This window comes from Callorhinus ursinus, unplaced genomic scaffold (genome assembly GCF_003265705.2).
Source record: "Callorhinus ursinus isolate GAN/ISIS: 27379988/994484 unplaced genomic scaffold, GSC_fseal_2.0 scaffold101, whole genome shotgun sequence".
NCBI lineage: Eukaryota > Metazoa > Chordata > Mammalia > Carnivora > Otariidae > Callorhinus > Callorhinus ursinus.
Window position 1 is genome coordinate 915,075 of NW_027397163.1, and position 20,684 is coordinate 935,758.

A 20,684-nucleotide genomic window follows, 5' to 3' on the forward strand; every position below is an offset into this window, starting at 1 on the left:
TGAACATTACAAATCCCTCCTTCATGTTCTCAGTGGGCTATTAGACCACAGCTTCTGGGAAGTCATTTTCTAGAATTCTACAATGTCTTCTCTTCTCTCTAGTGAGCGTAATACTGGATTGAAAGCTAGAATCTCTAGCAGTACTCATTCCTTTTTTCTAATAAACAGGTCTTGTTGTGTCAAAGCCAGACCTGGTCATCTTTTTGGAGCAAAAGAGGGAGCTCTGGGATGTGAAGGGAAAGGAGACAGTAGCCATCCACCCAGGTAGGTGGGAATGAATAAAGCAGATGACAGAGGTGAGGCCCAAAGGTCAAGGAGGAAGCTAGACCTTACACTGTGGTTTGGGTAGCTCTCTTGGAATAGGAATAAGTTTGAGAAGCCTTGGTGTATTTCTCTTGCTGTCAGAGGGACACCCCCTGTCCAACACTCATCATGCTCTTACATCCTGTGAGGATTCTCATTCAGCTCTAGTGATCTTCCATCACATTCACAGCATAGACAACACCCTCCACTTGGATGGTGAAGGCCTTCATGATCTGAGTGCTTTTCCATTGCTTTTGGAGACCTGGGGAAATCTGTTATAGGAAAAATCTGCCTATTTCTGAGGAACTCTGTTAGACCATTTCTAAGTTCTGTTTTGCTTCATGTCAGAGGTGTGTGAGGGGAGTGGTGGGCATATTGGGGCTTGGTGCAGAAATCCTAGGAACGGTAGAGACAGATTTCACCTCTTTTCTGCTTTATGATTTCCAATTTTATGGAAGCTTTAAACATAACTGTACAAAATGGAGACAGTAATTTCTTCAAATAACAAAGCACCTCCCTAAAATGAGAAAAATCTAATGCTTCATTTCCCTTCACAATTTCCTTTCTCTTGTCTGGACTAAGAGTAGAAATCACAACTCAATGCGATCCAGTTCCTCAATTTAGTGTTTCTGTTTGTATCCCAGAGTTCCTATATAAGGTAATGCCATAGAGGAGCTAGAACACTTAGTACTTAGTACATAAAGTCCCAGTTGTTACCTTATTTCTTAATAATTGCATCATTTTTATAATTTTGTCCAGTTTAATACGAATTTCCTGTGACTGTGTCCTATTTTCACTTTCTGATTACTTTTATAGGAGATTCACTTGGTTCTGAAATGAGAAGTTCTGCTGTGACAAAGGCATGTGCTTTATAAGAAATGAATTATATAATTAGTAAAAGTCCCATATTAAAAAAAAAGTTTTATTCATGTAATTTATTTCAGGAAAAATCAGTCTTCAGGTTTTTCGTCCACTTTCCTGAGAATGTATCTGAATTTAATCCCAAATATTTATTTTATTTTATTATTATTTTTTAAAGATTTTATTTATTTATTTGACAGAGAGAGACACAGCGAGAGAGGGAACACAAGCAGGGGGAGTGGGAGAGGGAGAAGCAGGCTTCCCGCGGAGCAGGGAGCCCGATGCGGGGCTCGATCCCAGGACTCTGGGATCGTGACCGGAGCTGAAGGCAGACGCTTAACGACTGAGCCACCCAGGCACCCCAGTCCCAAATATTTATTTTATATAAAGGAATTGTGAGCATATTTTATAATTTCTGTGTTTCTTTATTTAGAAATAAAGGGCTTTTGTTTGGTTCTAAAGAATGGATCACCGCTTTACATTCTCTGTAAGAGTAGGAGGAACAAATTAATAACATAATACATTTCTTTAATGTCTTTTAAGTGCTTGTTCAGAAAATTTTCCATTAGAGATTTTTATGATTGATCATAATGAATTTCCTTCACAGTTTTACTGCCATATAGGACATAGCAATGATTCAAAATGCTTGCTTTTCATACATGCACATTCACAGTTTAAAATTATAGTAAAATAGAATTCTTTTTTAATAATATATGTTTTTATTTGCTGTTTTGTTTTTTTGTCTTATTTTTTTGAGAGAAAGAGAGATGGCGGAGGGGAGGCACCTAGGTGCCCCAGAAAGAATCAGGCATCTTGGGACGCCTGGGTGGCTCAGTCGGTTAAGTGTCTGCTTCAACTCAGGTCATGATCTCAGCGTCCTGAGATTGAGCCCCGCATCGGGCTTCCTACTTGGTGGGGAGCCTGCTTTTTCCTTTCCCTCTGCCCTGCCACTCCACCTGCTTGTGCTTGCTCTGTCTCTCTCAAATAAATAAATAAAATCTTCAAAAAAAAAAAAAAGATGTCTGATTCTTTCTTCCGCTTAATCAAGTCTGTTGCTGATTCTTCAGTTTTTTATTTTTTTTTAAGATTTTCTTTATTTGACAGAGAGAGACACAGGGAGAGAGGAAACACAAGCAGGGGGAGTCGGAGAGGGAGAAGCAGGCTTCCCTCCAAGCAGGGAGCCTGATGCGGGGCTCGATCCCAGGATCCTGGGACCATGACCTGAGCCGAAGGCAGACGCTTAACGTCTGAGCCACCCAGGCGTCCCCAGTTTATTTTTAAATTCAGTAATTGTACTGTTTAGCTCCCAATTTCTGTTTTGTTGTCTTTTATACTTTCTACCTCTTTGGATTTTTGTTTTGATCATGCATAGTTTTCCTGATATCATTTGTTTTCCTATCTCTTCTTCCTGTATGAGCATCTTTCTGATGGTTATTTGAATTCTTTGTAGGCATTTAATAGTTCTCTATTTATTTAGGGCCAGTCTGGGGTCTTTTATTTTGTTCCTTTGATTGGGACTTACTTTTCTGTTTTTTTTTTTTTTTCTTCTTTTTTTTTTGTATGCCCTGTGATCCTTTGTTGAGATTTGGGAATTAAAACAAACAAGCAAAAGAAATGGCCTCTGGTCCCAGGCTTTATGTACTTCCTTTGACAGGAGAACACAAATAACAGTCAGCTGTGCTGCTAATTCTGGGGCTTGTCAACATGTTTTGGGGATATGTAATATCTGAGTTTTTGTAATTTTCCAGTTGTAAAAGTGTTTTTTTTTCCTTCTTTGGAGCCCATGATACCTTCCTCTCCCTGATGTTTGCCTTCAGCTCTGCCGTTTCTCTGCTGTTTGAACAAGTACTCAGGTTTCCTCTGAGCGGCCGCCATAGTGCATCCAGAGGGTGCCCTCAGCCCTCCATGTCCTGCACGAGAGGAAGAGGTCTATCAGGCAGCTGCAGAATCCAGATCATTAAACATAAGAGGTCACTTAATGTCTTTCTCTCCTGAGAAGAGGTGAGAGTTTTCTCACAATCTTGTTATGGAATGCTAGGCAGCGTGAACAACTATTGTAGGCAAGTGTAACAAGCTCCTGGTCTCTTCAATGTGACTCTCCTTCATTTTGTGTCTGCCTGTGGTGCTGTGGTCTTCTAACTGGCTTCTGGAGCACTGAAAAAGGTAGTTTGGTCCATTTTTGTCTCCATGGAGGAGCAAAGCCCTGGTGGTTCTTATTTCTCCATTCTGCTGATGTTCTGTGACGGGTATTCATTTTGTACATTAGCATTTTGATGTCTATCTACATGAAGTGTAGTAAGTGAGATAAATACCTGGTGTCTTTCAGTTATATCTTCTGAAGCCCTAGGCTTATTGGCAAAGACAAAGAATATTCTTTCCATAGAGTGATATGGAAAGGTATGAAAGCTGTGGCCCTGAGTATTTATACTTAATGAGTGACTGGGAATGTGCCTGGGGAGGGAGGAGGGTAGAAAAGGGCAGGCAGGATTTTATGATAGATATAACCAAACTGGGACAATTAACCAAAATGAAATTTTAGTGCCAGAAGAGACTGAGGGTATGAAACATCTCGAGGAAAGCCCCACTTTAAGACAGTATGTCTTTCTTTTTTCTCTTGACCATATTTGAGTATTTTTGAATGGCAAATGTCATTAACTTTACTCATAAATTATTTCATGCCTTTATTGGTAGTGTATATGTAAAATCATTTGTTGCTGTCTCACAGATAAGAGGGGCATTTATATAGTAGGGAATCCATTCAATACCTACTTTTCCATGGAAAGTTAAGGACACTGTAATGGGCAGTGTGAAGAAAACCTGAATGGAGATGCTGTTTGTGGTTGACCTCTAACACTGATACAAGTCACCGTGAAGTATGTGTTCAGGGCATCATTCTTTGCATTTAGATAAAACAGGAACATTCTCAATTTTCAATAGTTCTACCCACTGCTGTTTGAGGAGAAAACGCTGGCAGTTCATCAAAATCTGGATGTGTCTTCATAATAGCAAGAGATAGAAGTCATTTTTTTTTTTAAGGATTTTATTTATTTATTTGTCAGAGCGAGCGAGGGAGAACACAAGTAGGGGAAGCTGCAGGCAGAGGGAGAAGCAAGGAGCCCGATGTGGGGCTCGATCCCAGGACCCCGGGATCATGACCTGAGCCGAAGGCAGATGCTTGACTGAGCCACCCAGGCGCCCCAAGAGATAGAAGTCTTGGTCTCCATGGTCGAGGTGGTGCTTCAGCCTCACTCCTGAGTACTGAGATTTGCCCAATGGTGTCTCGTGTGATAGCTGCTAGTTGAGTGTTCTGTGAGAAAGACTGAAGTGGGAACTACCCATTTCACCATCTTGGATGATGTCACCCCTCTGTGATCAATGCTTTTATGTCTCATGAGCTAAAATCAGTGTTTCCTACATACCTATATGCTTATGTGTGTTTATATCTTATATACATATACACATAGATCATGTTGGTTTTCCATCATGTAGACTTGTTGTCCAATAAGTAGTGTACATTTAGATATTGAAAAATAACACTATTAATAACAGTGACAAACTCCTTTAGTGTTAAAGATTATTCTATATAATATTCATACTGCCATTTTGGTTGTTTGGTTATCACTGCATTAAAAACTTTTTTTTTTTTTCACTTTAATCCTCATGTTTTAGTTACAAGCTCTAGGAATATTCCGGGGGAATATGTTCAAGCAAAGTTTGATGGTACCAGGAACATTTGGTTTGTTTGTTTGTTTGTTTGTTTGTTTATTTATTTATATGTTCTAATGGATATAGTGGGGTTAGGATTTATCCTTTTTTTTTATGCTTTTCCTTACACCCAGTCTGTTACTTCTTTCTTGACTTTTCCGGTGTGCATTTTAAGAAAATGATTCTACATATTACTCTGTTACTTGGAACGTTCTGTTCTCAGCATCTCATATGATTTGAGCTAAAAATTAGAACATTTAAAAATCAGTCACAGTGTGAAGTTACTTCCTATCTTCAATTTTATATATTGTCTATATAAGTGTATTGTGACACTAATCTCTTTACTTCCAACTGTTTTTTGTAAGGATGAGTATGTTTTTTTTAAAAAAATAAAGTCACTTGTACAAATCATAAAGAGCTGAATGGAAAATTGCAACCTGATTACATCTCCAGAAACCACTGAGATCAAGAAAGAGAATATCGTTGGTCCTGTAATACTTTTCTTTAGCTCCTCAGGGACTTTCCCCAAAGTTCAGCACCCTTTTAACATGTAAGGCAATAGATTGCTATCTTCATTTTTATACTTCATATAAATGTAATCAGGCAATGGGAATTCTTTTGTATTTGGTTTTTTTCTTTCCATATGTTGTTTGTGAACTACTGCATGTTATTGTGCATCATCATTCATCAGAATGGATGGATCCAATTCCATTGTGTGACTATCAAACAGTTGATGGCATCATTTTACTGTTACTGGGCATGTGGATGGATTTCAGTGTAGGACTATCATGAATATACTGGTATATAAAATCTAGAACTTGTCTTTTAGTGGGTCATGCATTATAGGTTGGGAGGGAGTTAGTGGCAATTGCACAATCTCCCCTTTTGACAAAATTTTTCTTGGAAAAACATCATAGATCAACATTGTTTCCTTCTAGCTGGAGTTTAAAGGTTCCACTCTGAGCCTTAGGTAAGAAGTTTGGTTACTATCTTGCAAACCACTCTTTGTCTTCAAAATAGGTTAGTTCAGTTGAACAGTTGTCTCATTTTAGGACGGGGTCATGCAGACGGATTCTTTTCTTTTTAGATTTTATTTATTTGAGAGGGAGAGAGTGTGTGTGTATGAACAGTGAGGAGGGGCAGAGCTAGAGGGAGAAGCAGGCTTCCCTCTGAGCAGGGAGCCCGATGTGGGACTCGATCCCAGGACCCTGGGATCATGACCCGAAGGCAGATGCTTAACAACTGAGCCACCCAGGCACCCCCAGTAAGGGGATTTTCACGTGTCAGGCTTGAAGCCTCCTCCAATGGAGTGGGAACAGGCAAAGGCAGTCCGATAGATTGTTCCGGCTTGTTCTTCACATGTCTCTGGGGGTCTTTCCAAGTGTCCCATACAGCAACAGGCATGAAGATTGTGTAAACATGGGCCATTGTGGCAGTTTCTGTGAAGTTCACCTCAGTTGTTTGGTTTGCAGGGCTTCAGGAAAAAGAGTGGTTGTAGTTCTCAATGATTCCAAGTTCAGGAGAATGAGAGAAAATTAGAAACCTGAGTTTGGAAAGTCATAGCCAGGTTTTTGAGGAAGCCAGCAGAGTTCAGGATCCAGCCCTATTTTATAGGCAAACAAACAGGGATAATCAGAACTACAGTCTGACATCCACAAGCATGTGTAATTAAAACAATAATGTTTCTCTCTAAAATCACCCTCATTTCCATCAAAGATACTGAAATGAGCACTAGTTCATTTGTAACAGAATTCCAGGTTTAACAAATTTGGTCTAATTATTTACATAAGCACAGCAGCTTCTCCCTCTTCCTCTGCCCCTACCCCCTGGTCCTTCTCTCCCTCTCTCCCTCCCTCTCTCTCTCTCCTGCGTTACTCTCTCTCTCAAATAAATAAGTAAAATCTTTAGGGGGGAAAAAAACTTTAAATGTAATTATTTATTTAACCAGGGTGGCAATCAGTGGTTCCATATGTTACATAGTTGTTAGCAAAACATCTCCTATAATATTGAGAAGTTTTAACTTTCTTTTCTTTTTAAAGATTTTGTTTATTTTATTTATTTATTTGACAGAGACACAGTGAGAAAGGGAACACAAGCGGGGAGTGGGAGAGGGAGAAGCAGGCTTCCCACCAAGCAGGGAGCCCGATGCGGGGCTCGATCCCAGGACCCTGGGACCATGACCTGAGCCGAAGGCAGATGCTTAACGACTGAGCCACCCAGGCGCCCCAGAAGTTTTAACTTTAAGTAAACAAAGCCCCAATAAATAGGAAACATAGAAACTCTGGTTTTCTGGGCAGATAAAGAAGGGGAAAAAAACTTTGTTTACAATTTCTTATCAAGAGATGACCAACAATCCAAGAAAACTATGTCTTTCTAACGGGGTGAAAAGCCGAATGTCCATCTTATACAACCGTGTACTTTTAAAACTGTTTCATCCCAATCTTAGTCGGGCCATACCACGCATAAAATTTTTTTCCAAAGAAACACAAGCAGGGGGAGCTGCAGGCAGAGGGAGAAGCAGGCTCTCCACGGAGCAGGGAGCCCGATGTCGGACTCGATCCCAGGAGCCTGGGATCATGACTGGAGCCCAAGGCAGACGCTTAATGACTGAGCCACCCAGACGTCCTGTCTTTGGAGGAGTTTAATCCATTTACTGTCAAAGTAATTCCTAAAAGGGAAGAGCTACTATTGCCATTTTGAAATAGTTTTCTGTATATCTTGTAGCTATTTTATTCCATTTTTCTTCTTACTGTGTTCCCTTATGTTTCTTTGATTTTTGTAATGAAATGCTTTGATACCATTCTCATTTCATTTTTGTGTGTTTTATAGGTGTTTTCTTTGTGGCTACCATGGAGATTACTTAAAACCTCTTAAAAGTACAACAAACCATTTATTTTTATTTATTTATTTTTAAGATTTATTTATTTATTTGACAGGGAGACACAGAGAGAGAGGGAACGCAAGCAGGGGGAGTGGGAGAGGGAGAAGCAGGCTTCCCACTGAGCAGGGATCCTGATTCAGGGCTCGATCCCAGAACCCTGGGATCGTGACCTGAGCCGAAGGCAGACGCTTAACGACTGAGCCACCCAGGCGCCCCTCTAACAAACCATTTAAAACTGATATTGTCAATTGCATCCAAAGTTCTACTACTTGGGATCACCACCCCTGTATACACTTTATGTTACTGATATCCCAAAATTTATCTTTTATGTTGTATACTCTATAACCTAAATTTATGATTTTTATGCTTTTATTTTTAAAGAAATTCTGTAACAGAAATAAAATTGATTTGTGCTACCTCATTATTGTACTTCACGTTCTGTATTTGTGTAAATATTTACATTTACCTGAGAGCTTTATATTTTTATGTGGTTTTAGTTAGTGTTTAGAATTCTTTTACTTCAAGTAGAAGAATTCCCTTTAGCGTTTCTTGGAGGGCAGATCTAGTGGTAAACTTCCAGGGTTTTTACCTGGGAAAGCCTTCTTTTGTCCATATTCGGACAGTTTTGCCAGATAGAGTATCTTGGTGTGTGTGTGAATATGTGTGTGTGTATATATATATATATATATATATATACACATTTTATTTCAGTGCTTTAACATATGATCCCACGCACCTCTTGGGATTTGCTGAGAATCCCACTAATAATTTCACAGGAGCTCCTCTTGTACAAGATGAGTTGCTTTTGTCATGCTGTTCCAAAATTCTCTTTTCACGTGTACTTTTTGATAGGTTAATTATGATGTGTCGCTGTGTTCATGTCTTGACATTTATCCTGCATAGAATTCACTGGTTACTTGAATTTGTCTCTTTCTTTCCATAATTGTGGGAGATATAAACCCTTAGTTCTTCATGTCAGTTTTCTGCCCCATTTCACTCTCTTTTTGAGGGGACCTCCTTAATATGTAAAATGCTCCAATGTCAGTGCCCCATGAGTCCCTTAGGCTCTGCTCTTTTCTGTATTTTCTTTGTTCCTATCAATGGATAATTTAAAACAAGGGGCCTTTAATATGTCAGATTCTTTCTTCTGCTTGGTGAAATCTGTTTCTGACCCCGTAGTGTATTTTTAAATTCAGTTATTGAACTCTTAGCTCCCAGTTTGTTTAGTTGTTTTTTATACTTTCTGTTTGGATTTTTATTTTGGTCATTTTCTGTTTCCAGATATCATTTATCTACCTATTTGTTTTCTGTTTCTCCATGAGCACCTTAGTGATCATTATTTTGAAATCTTTGTCAGGTAATGAATATTCCTTATTAATTTAGAGCCAGTCTTGAGTTTTATTTTGGTCCTTTGATTAGAACACATTTTTCTGTTTCTTTTTATGCCTGTGATCTTTTGCTGAGATTTGGGGATTAAAAACAGCCTCTGGCCCCAGGCTTTATAGACTTGCTTTGTACTGGAGAATAAAAATAACACTCAACTGTGCATTAGCCTGCATAGTCCTGCATAATCCTGGGGCCTGTCAAACATATTCTGGGGATGTGTAATGTCTGCGTTTTTTAAATATCCCAGTTAAAAAATGCTCTGTTGTTTCTTCTTTGGAACCCATGGTATATTATTTTCCCTGATGTTTGTCTGCAGCTGTGCAGTCTCTCCAGTGCTTGAATAAGCAGTCAGCTTTTTTTTCTGAGCAGTCACCACAATGGATCCATCTCACCTCAGTGGAATCCTATAGTATCTGTCTTTTTGTGTCATTTATTTCACTAAAAATAATGTTTTCAAGTTTTACCCAAGTTGTATCATGTCACAAATCTGTTTCTTTTTCAGAGTTGGAAAATATCCCATGGTATGTGTATGCTACATTTTCTTCATCCATCCACCTAACCATTAGCATTTGGGTGGATTCTACCTATTACTTGCTTTTGTGGGTCAAGCTGCAGTGGATTTGGATGTGCAAATACCAATTCCAGATCTTCCTCTGAATTCTTTTGGATATAAACCCAAAAGTGGGATGGGTAGATCACAGAATAATTTTGTTTTTAATTTTTTGAAGAATCTCCATGCTGTTTTTCACACTGGTTCCACCATTTTACCTTCCCTGCAACGGTGCATATGAGTTTTAACTTCTCCACATCAGTTACCAAGCCATGTTAATTTTGGTTTGTTTCATAATGGTCATCCTGTTGGGTGTGAAGTGATACCTTGTTGTTTCTCATTTGTATTTTACTAATCATTTATCAGATTTGGAGCATCTTTTATATGCGTTTTGTTCATGTGTGTACCTTTTGGGGATTAATGTCTATTCAGTGCTTTACCCGTTTAGCATTCAGGTTGTTTCTGATGTTGTGTTGTATCATTACTTTATAAATTCTGGATATTAACCTTTTTACACACAGGTGCTTTGCAAAAATTTGTTCCCATCTGTAGTTTCTGTTTTCACTCCATTCTTTACTATGTACAAGTTTTTGTTTGTTACAATCTCACTGGTTTATTTTTAATTTCGTTGCTTCCAACATGGGTGTCATATCTAAAAAAAATCATTGTCATATCAAAAGTCACGTAGCTTTTTCTCTTTTTTTTCTAGGAGCTTTATATTTACATGTTTATGTTTAATTCAGTGTTCGACCCATTTTGAGTTAATATTTGTGTGTGGTCTTGAGTAGGAGTCCATCATCATTCTTATCATGGAGGTATCTGATTTTCTCAACACCATTGTTTTAAGATGCTGTCTTTTATCTATTTTGTGGTATAGGCAGGAGGTCTTGTTGAAGTTCCTTTGAAATGAGAGTTTATATCTGATCTCTTTGTTCTGTTCCACTGTTCCTTATCTATCATGCCTCTTATATTATTTTGCTTACTCTGGCTTTGTAAGATGCTTAATATCAGGAAGTGTGATGTCTCCAGGGTACTGATCATTTTCAAGATTATTCTGGATATGTGGGACGCCTGGGTGGCTTAGTCGGTCGTTTTCCTTCGGCTCAGGTCATGATCCCAGGGTCCTGGGATCGAGCCCCACGTCAGGCTCCTCCCTCCGCCGTCTGCTCCCCCTGCTTGTGCTCTCACTCACTCTCTCTGTCTCTCACAAATAAATAAATAAAATCTTTTTAAAAAAAGATTATTCTGGATATGTGATATTCTGTGACATTCTGTATGAATGTTATAAGATGGGTTTTGATACTTTCAGCAAAAATGTCATTGGGATTTTGAGAGAGATTGCATTCAATCTGTCCATCACATTGGGTATTATTGACACCTTAATAATATTATGTATGTTAATCTAATACCATTAGATTTTAATCCAACACCATAGATGTTTTCCTACTTACTTTGTCTTTAGTTAGTTACCTCTGCAATATCTTATAATTTTCATCACATGAGATTTTATCTGTCATGTTAAATCTTAAGCATTTCATTCTTTGTGATGCTAACATAAATGTAATTATATTCTTTATTTTTGTGTTTTTTTCTTAGTAGAAACTCACCTAATTTTTACATGTTGACCTTGTATTTTGTTTTTTGTTTTTTGTTTTTAAGATTTTATTTATTCATTTGAGACACAGAGATAGAGAGAGAAAGCATGAGCAGGGAGAGAGGCAGAGGGAGAAGCAGGTTCCTCGCTGAGCCAGGAGCCCGATGTGGGGCTTGATCCCAGGACCCCGGGATCATGACCTGAGCCGAAGGCAGATGCTTAACCATCTGAGCCACCCAGGTGCCCTGTGACCTTGTATTTTGAAACTGTAAAATTTGAGTTTTAAATGGTTTTTATTTTATTTATTTATTTAAAAAATATTTATTTGAGAGAGAGAGAGAGAGCATGAGCAGGAGGAGGGGTAGGGAGAGAGAGAGAGAGGAGCAGACTTCCCACTGAGCAGGGAGCCTGACATGGGGCTTGATCCTAGGAGCCTGGGATCATGACCTGAGCTGAAAGCAGCCACTTAACCAACTGAGCCACCCAGGCACCCCTAAAAAGGTTTTTAAAATGTGGATTCTTTTGGCTTTTCTATATATGAGTATATCATCTGTGAACAGATATAATTTTACTTTTTCTTTTCTAATTTGGATGCCTTTTATCTATTTTTGTCATCTAATTGTTCTAAGTAAAACATCAAGTAGTATGTTGAATGGAAGTGTTGAATTTACTTCATTCTTTTCTACCTGATCATGGAAGAAAAGCTTTCAGTCTTTAACTAGAGTATGGTGTTACCTTTAGGATTTTCATATATGGCCTTTACTACATTGAGGTGGTTACCTTCTCTTTCTATTTTGTTGAATGTCTTTATCACGAAACTGTTGAATATGGTCAAATTCTTTTTCCACATCAGTTCAAGTGATGTTATTTTTTTTTTTTAAAGATTTTATTTATTTATTTGAGAGAGAGAGAATGAGAGAGACAGAGCACATGAGAGGGGGGAGGGTCAGAGGGCAAAGCAAACTCCCTGCTGAGCAGGGAGCCGGATGCGGGATGGGACTCGATCCAGGGACTCCAGGATCATGACCTGAGCTGAAGGCAGTCGCTTAACCAACTGAGCCACCCAGGCGCCCAAGTGATGTTATTTTTGACCTTTATTCTGTTATCGGGACATCTTACATATTTTCAGTATGTTGAAACTCTAGAATTTGAGGAAGTATTCCCACTTGTTCATGCTTTAGAATGTTAAAATGTGCTTTTGCCATCAGCTCCCTATATTTTATTTTATATTTTATTAAAGATCTTATGTATGTATGTACGTATGTATTTATAGAACAAGCAGTGGGAAGGGCAGAAGGAGAGGGAGAGAGAGAATCCCAAGCAGGCTCCCTGCTGAGGGCTAAGTCCAAAGGGGCTGGATCTCAGGACCCTGAGATAATGACTTGAGTGGAAACCAAGAGTCCCATGCTTAACTGACTGAGCCACCCAGGCACCTCTCAGTTTGCTGTATTTTATTGTGGACTTTTGCATGAATATTCATCTTGGGTAGTAGTCTGTATTCTTTACCTGTAGGGTCTTTGGCTTTGATATCTGGATAAGGCTGGGGATAGAAAGGGATCTGATTTCTCTTCTCTTCACATGTTGGTAGTGTTTGAAGTTTGATGTAAGTTTTCGTTGAATGTTTCCTTGAATTAGCCAAAAATTCGTCTGGGTTATGCAATTTCTTTCAGAGTTTTTGGTTACTTTTTTCAGTCTATTTAGTAGTTGTAGGTCTGTTGTGAGGTGTTTTCTCGTTTTGTTTTGTTTTTTTTGGTCATGATAGAGTACAGATTGTATCTTTTTTTTTTTTTTTTTTTTAGATTTATTTATTTGAGAGAGAGACAGAGCACAAGCAGGGGGAGAGGCAGAAGGAGAGGGAGAAACAGACTCCCCACTGAGCCTGGAGCCTGACGCAGGGCTCTATCCCAGGACCTGGAGATCACAACCTGAGCCAAAGGCAGTTGCTTAACCATCTGAGTCACCCAGGCGCCCTAACAGATTGTATCTTTTATGACATTTATACACATGGTTTTTGGTATCCATTTGTTGGCATATAATTTTTCTTTATCGCCTCTTATTATTATTTCTATGGCATCAGTTTTTTATTTTTTATTTTTTTAGATTTTATTTATTTATTTGCCAGAGAGAGAGCAGAAGCGGGGGAGTGGCAGGCGGGGGAGAAGCAGACTCCCTGCTGAGCAGGGAGCCCGATATGGGGCTCCATCCCAGGACCCTGAGATCATGACCTGAGCTAAAGGCAGACGCTTAACTGACTGAGCCACCCAGGCGTCCTGGCATCAGTTCCAATGTGTTTTTAGTTGAGTCTTCTGTTATTTTTACTTGATTTAGTAAAGGGTGTGTCATTTGTCTGGATCTTTTCAGAAAACCAACTCTTTGTTTTGTTGATTGTTTTTTATTTTTTCCATATCCTATTTCTTAAAATATTTTATTTATTTACATATTTATTTATTTAGAGACCGAAAACAGGGGGAGGGACAGAGAGACAGGGAGAGAGAGAACCCCAAGCAGACTTCCACACTGAGCACAGAGCCTTTTGTGGGGCTCCATCCCACGACCCTGAAATCGTGACAGGAGCCGGAATCAAGAGTTGGACGCTCAACTGACTGAGCTACTGAGGTGCCCCTTGCTATATCTTATTTTGTTGATTTATGTTGCATGTTAAAATTTCCACCCCTCTGCTAATTCTTGGGCTAAACATACTTCTTTTTCCTATTGTTTTGTGTGTAATAAAGTGACTTGTGCTACAGTATGACAATGTTAGAAAATTCTCTGTATGATATCTTAGCATTTTCTGTAGGGCTAGTCTAATGGTGCTGAAATTGTAAGAAGTAGTTCTCTGGGAAATTTTTTATTTGTCCTTCATTTTGACGGAGTATTCTTGGTAATTTTTCTTCATTCATGACTGTTAGATTGTATACTGTTTTCTTTATATGAGGCTGTTGCTGAGAAATCTGATAATGCTGTAGAAGCTCTGTTGTACACCCTGAGTTGCTTAATCTTTTTGTTTGTGATTCTTGATAGTTTGATTATATTGTGTATCTGTGTGGATATCTTTGAATTTATTTTATTTGGAATTCATTGTGCTGCTTGATATTTTAGGCCTGTTTCTTTCCTCAAATGAGGGACATTTAAGCCATTAATTCTTCATATAAGCTCTCTGCCCCCTTTTATTTCTCTTTACCTCATTGGGTCCCCTTGATGTGTATATTGGTCTCCTTGATGGTGTCCAGTGAGTCCCTCAGGCGTTTGTCCCATGTCTTCATTTTTATTTTGTGCTCCCTGTAATTTCATAATTTTAATGAATTATCTTAAAGTTTTTTCTTTCTTTATTTTGCTTGATCAAGTCATTAATCTCTCTGGTGAAGTTTCAGATTCAGTTATTGTACTGTTGTACTACTGTCAGCTCTCATTTTTTGTTCCTTGATTATACTTTCTCATTGACATTTTGATTTTGTTCTAACATAGTTTGAATATTTTGTTTAACTCTTTTAGCTATTTAATCATCATTTAGATGGTTATTTTAATTATGTATCAGGTAATATAGATGTCCATAATCTGCAGCCAGTTTCTGTGGATGTATTTTGTTTCTTTCAGCATGCCTTGTTTTTCCTCTTTGTATGATTTTTGATCTTTTGAGATTTGGGAATTTAAACAACCTAGGTCTCCTAGTCTTTATGGACTTGCTTTTTTCAGGAGAACACCAATAACAGTCATAGGATGCAGAAAATTTGCAACTTGTCAAACCCATTCGGTCAGGTATATTCTCTGTGCATGTAACTTCCAGTAACAAAAAATTTCTCTGTTTCTTAAGAGCCCATGATATATTGCTCTCCCTACTGTCCGTCTTTAGATATACAGTCTCTCTGCTATCATAGTGTTCACTCGTGACAACAAATGGTGCATTGATGGTATATGCCATTCTGTGTTGTACTCTGTGCCATGTGAAATAAAATAAGTTTATCTACCCATATGAAAAGTCATAGCTTTGGACACAGAGACACTTCAATATGTTAACTATATGATTCATGTTTTCTTTTCTCGAAAATACAAATAAGTAAACAAAAGAATGTGTCTGTGACATGAGTGTAAAATACAATGAAATCTTAAAAGTTGGAGGCCTCATTGACTTAGAACCAACACTCCCACAAGTCAGAATCTTCAGTGCACAAACGAGAGAGCTTTCATTTTCCATTGGAAACTACAAGCAAAGAGAAACTCAGAAGAAAGGAGTTTCTAGTTTGAATGTGATGGATTCTACACACATTTTTCAGTAAATCCATCCAATCATTATGATTGATTAAGAGATAAATTAAGGAGGAATCTGGCGGAGAGCACCAAGCCAAGTAAAAGAAGTTAACATCAGCTGTAATAATAAGCAAATTAGTATCAGTGCCTGAGGCACACTGAAGGACACATTATAACTTCTGTGTTCTTGTAGCTGCCCTAGGGTAAATCAGAATATGAATCTAATTAAGAGGGCCACCTGAGTGGCTTAGTAGCTTAAGTGTCTGACTCATGATTTTGGCTCACTTCATGATCTCATGGGTCATGGGCTTGAGCCCTCCGTTGGCCTCTGTGCTCACCAGTGCTGACATTCAGCGATGTGGCCATCGAATTCTCTTAGGAGGAGTGGGGATGCCTGAACCACACTCAGTGGCAATTGTACAGGGATGTGATGTTAGAGAACTATAGACACCTCCTCTTCCTGGGTGAGGATGACTTTTTCCATATTTCCAAACCACACATGGATTTGTTCCTTCCTTTGAAAACCATCTCTTCAAAGATTCTTTGCACGACTGGAATTCAGATCCAGGCAATAGGGGAAATAAGTAGGGGTTTGTAGAGAAAAATTTTCACGGTATTTCCTTTTCAGCTTTAGCTTCGCCCTTCGTTAGGGTAATATCATCAATTCTGTAGATTTGTGGTAATTCTACATATTCAGTGACATAAAATGGTACTGCCTACATCCTAAACTCCAATTATTACTCTTTATTATTGTATCAGTAGTGCTTGGAAGTGGAGGTCATAATGTGAATATTCGAAACCCGTACTTGTGTTCTAAAGGGGCCGTTGGTTAACAGCATTTGGGAAATAATTTTCTAGAATTCTCCAATGTCCTCTCTTCTCTGCTGAGCACAATTTTGGATTGAAAGTTAGAATCTCCAGCAATACTTTTTTCTGTTAAACAGATCTCGTTGTGTGGAAACCAAACCTGGTCCTCTTTTTGGAGCAAGGGAAGGAGCTCTGGGATATGAAGAGAAAGAAGAGAGTAGCCATCCCCCCAGGTAGGTGGGACTGAAGGAAGCAGACGACAGAGGTGAGGTCCAAATGTGAAGCAGGAAGATTGACCTTAAAGTGTGTTTCAAGTAGCTCTCCTTGAATGGAAATTAGTTTGAGAAGCCTAGTTTTATTTCTCTCCCTCTCACAGTGGGACGTCTGCTATCCAGCATTATCAAGCTCTTACATTCTCTCAAGATTCTCCTTCAGCTCCAGTGATGGTCCATCACATCCACAGGGAGGGCCAGGCAACTACCCTGGGAGTGGGGGGCCCTCCATAGTCTGAGAGCTTCTCCATTGCTGTGAGGGCCCTGGGGAAATCTCCCCGTTTCTGAGGAACTCTATGCTAAACCTTTTCTAAGTTCTGTTTTGCCTCGTATGAGAAGTGTGTCATGATAGCAGTGGACATACTGGGGTTTGGTGCAGAAGTCATGGGAACACTGTTGATCGATATCTGGTGTTTTCTGGTTTATGCTTTCCAATGTTATGGAGGCTTTAATTTTAATTGAACAAAATTGAGACTCAGTAATCTCATCAGATAAAGCACCCCCCTAAAATGAGAAAATCTAATCCCTTATTTCTCTTCAAAGGTTCATTTTTCTTTGTATTGACTAATATTAGAAAGTTCTACTCTGTGTTGCATTCCTCAGTGGTGAAATAATGTATCTTTTTGTGTCCTAGAATTCCTACATAAATTATAAATTAATGCCATAAGGGAGCTAGCTAGAACATTTAGAACTTAGAACTTGCAGCCTATAATAAAGTCTCAGTTGTTATTTTATTTATTAATAATTGCATCATTTTAGAATTTTGTATGATATGAAGTTGTGATTTTTGTCATGTGTTTTCACTTTATTATATGTCAGATTCATCTCTAATTTTTTTATATGAATAGTGGTAATATGACATGGGCATATGCCGCTAAGAAGTGAGGTGGAAAATCCCCATATTTAAAAAAAAAGTTTTGTTTATAAATTTAATTTTGCTTTAGGAAAAATTAACTGTTAGGTTTTTCTTCCTCAGAATGTATCCGAATTTAATTCCCAGTATTTATTTTTTACAAAGTGATTGCTGGCATATTTTACAATTTTGATACTCTTATTTCAAAATGAAGGGTATTTCTTTGGGTGCTTGGTTCTTTTTTAAAATTTATTTATTTATGAGAGACAGAGAACGAGCCAGCAGTAGTGCGGGGAGGGGTAAAGGAAGAGAATCCTAAACAGACCACCTGAGGGGCTCAATCCCACAACCCTGAGATTGTGACCGGAGGTGAAATCAAGAGTTGGATGTTAACCTACTGAGTCACCCAGCACCCCAGGCTGCTTGTTTTTAAAGAGTGGATTATAGCCTTGCATTTTGTGTAAGAGGAGGGACATGTTAATAACATAATACATTTTTTAATGTCTTTTAAGTGTTCATTCATTAGAGTTATTCATGGTTGATTTTAATGAATATTCTTTACAATTTTACTGTCAATTTAGGCATGTCAATAATTCAAAATACTTGTTTTTCATGGGTACATAGTCACAGTTTAAAATTACGCTTATATAGAAGGTTTCCTTTCAAAAATTCATATATTTTTATGTAGACTTCTTTGGGTTAAATTTTGTCTTATTCTGCTTTTGCAATTCCGTAATAATGTGCTTACTTTTGTATGGGACCCTCCACAACATTATTTAGTTGTGATATTGTTGTTGCCTGTGTATTTTATTATAGGATGACAATTTTCAACTCAGTAGATTTCAAGACAATGTGAGTTTATCTCACATATGAATCAGCTTTATGCCCTTTATCAATAAAATTATGTATGTATTTGTATAAATACCACCCAAGCATACTTTGATTATGACTCATCTTGTGACTTTTTTTTTATTGGTTAGTGTTCAGTGAGTGTTGTATCATGTCTAGGTGAGTTGTTATAATATTAGAATTAATTTCATCAGCTATTGGTGAATTTATATTCCCTTTGCATGTGAGAAACACTTCTTGTGAATTCAGTGTAATTTTAAAACATTTTTATACCTCTGAATCAAATTTTGGTATTACATTATATCCTTAATTGTGGTGTTATACCCATGACATGCTTTGATATCATCCTCATTAACTTCTGTGTCTTCTCTGTACTTTTGATAATAGTTACATTAGAAATTACTTAAAACATTTTAAAGGTATAACAGACCATTTTAAAGTGCTCTTGTCAATTGCATACAAAACTCTTCTACTTATCATCTCCACCCCTGCACCCACTTTGTTACCAATATCACAAATTCTTTTATGTTGTGTACTTTGTTACCTAGGTTTATGATTTTATGCTTTTATATAAAAAGATTCTGTAGCAGAAATAAAAGTGACGTGCTACTTAATTACAATAGTACAGGTTTCTATAATTGTGTAAATGTTGACATTTAGCTGAGAGCTTTATGTTGTCATGTGGTTTCAGTTACTGTTCACAATCCTTTTGTTTCACCTAGAAAGACTTCCTTTAACGTTTCTTGTAGGACAGGTCTACTGGTAAACTTAGAGGGGTTTTTACTTGGGAAAGTCTTCATTTCTACATTCATGGAAAACCGCTTTGCCAGGTAAAGTATTCTTGGTGGCTATTTTTTGATCTGTCAGTATGTGAATATATTTTCCCATGTAGTTCTTCCTGTCAGGTCTGCTGAGAATCCCACTACTAATCTTATAAAGCTCTCTTGTACAAGATGGTTGGTTTTGTCATGCTGTTTCAAAATTTTCTTTTCACCTGAGATTTGTGATAAGTTAATTATGATGTGTCACTGTGTTCATGTCTTGAGATTTATCCTATTTTGAATCCACTGAGCTTGTTGAGTTAGTCTCTTTCCACATACATGGGATGTACAAGCCTTTAGTTCTTCACGTCAGCTCTCTGCCCCCTTCACTCTCCTCTCCTTATGGGGTCCCCTTAGTGCACGTATCGGTCCACTTGTTGGTCTCCCATGAGTCCCTTAGACTCTCCTTTTCCACATTTTTCTTTGATCTTTTCAGTAGAGCATTTAAAATAAGGTGTCTTTAAGATGTCTGATTCTTTCTTCTGATTAATCAAGTCTGTGGCTGACCCCTTGGTGGATTTTTAAATTCGGTGACTGTTGTCTTCAGCTCCCAGTTTCTGGTTCATTGTTGTTATACTTTCTGTCTGTCTGGATTTCCATTTTGGTCATGCGTAGTTTCCCTGATACCATTTAGTTAACTCTCTGTTTTCTTCCTCCATGAACATCTTTATGATGGTTATATGAATTCTTTGTTAGGCAACTAATAATAGTTCTATATTAATTTAAGGCCAGCTTTGGAGATTTACTTCATTCCTCTGTTTGGAACACATTTTTCTGTTTCTTTGTATGCTTTATCATATATATATATATATTTAAATATTTTTTATTTATTTGACAGAGACACAGTGAGAGAGGGAACACAAGCAGGGGGAGTGGGAGAGGGAGAAGCAGGCTTCCCGCTGAGCAGGGAGCCCAATGCGGGGCTCGATCCCAGGACCCTGGGATCATGACCTGAGCTGAAGGCAGACGCTTAACGACTGAGCCACCCAGGCGCCCTATGCTTTATTATATTTTGTTGACATACGTGGATTTTAAAAAAGCAGCCCCTGAGCCCAAGATTATGGACTTGCTTTGCAGAGAGGAACACAAATAATAGTAATTCTGGGACCTCTCACACATGTTCTGTGATTTATTTATTCAGAATTTATCATTTCTGAATTTTGGAATTTCCCAGGTTTAAAACTGTAGTTACTACTTTATGTCCGTGAAAGCTTCCTCTCTCTGTTTGTCTTCAGCTCTTTGTTCTCTCCATGGGTTGAACAAATGCTCACCTTTGGTCTGAGCAGCCACCACACTGCATCAAGAAGGTGCTGTCATTTCCTCTGCCTCCCATGTCCTGCATGACAGAAACAAGTCCCTCAGGCAGCAGCCAAGAAGCCAGATCATTGAACATATAGGTCACTCATTTGTTTCTTTCCTGAGGAGAGGTACGAGTTTTCTCACAGTGTTGCCATGGAGTATCTGGGAGGGTGAGTGGCTATTGTGGGCAAGTGTCACAAGCTTTCCTTGTCTCTTTGATGAGGCTCTTCTTCCTTTGTACTTGCCTGGGGATGCTAT

At 38.3% G+C, this 20,684-nt stretch overlaps 3 protein-coding genes across 10 annotated transcripts in view; 2 read left to right on the forward strand and 1 right to left on the reverse strand.

Moving 5' to 3' along the window:
• LOC112806790 (uncharacterized) overlaps positions 1-20,684 on the reverse strand; it is a 909,505-nt gene that overhangs the window by 395,409 nt on the left and 493,412 nt on the right. The window lies entirely within an intron of this gene.
• Positions 1-20,684, forward strand: part of LOC112806782 (uncharacterized) — a 293,799-nt gene that overhangs the window by 244,786 nt on the left and 28,329 nt on the right. Inside the window, 2 exon segments of the mRNA XM_073889089.1 lie at positions 169-264; positions 16,470-16,565. Of these exon segments, the coding sequence (XP_073745190.1) occupies positions 169-264; positions 16,470-16,565 (192 nt within the window).
• The window catches only part of LOC112806785 (KRAB domain-containing protein 5-like), a 441,696-nt gene continuing 421,195 nt past the window's right edge, over positions 184-20,684 (forward strand). For all 8 annotated transcript variants that reach the window (XM_073889095.1, XM_073889093.1, XM_073889094.1 and 5 more), the window contains exon 1: positions 184-264. The gene's annotated coding sequence lies outside the window, so the exon portion shown is untranslated. The remainder of the gene's footprint in view (positions 265-20,684) is intronic.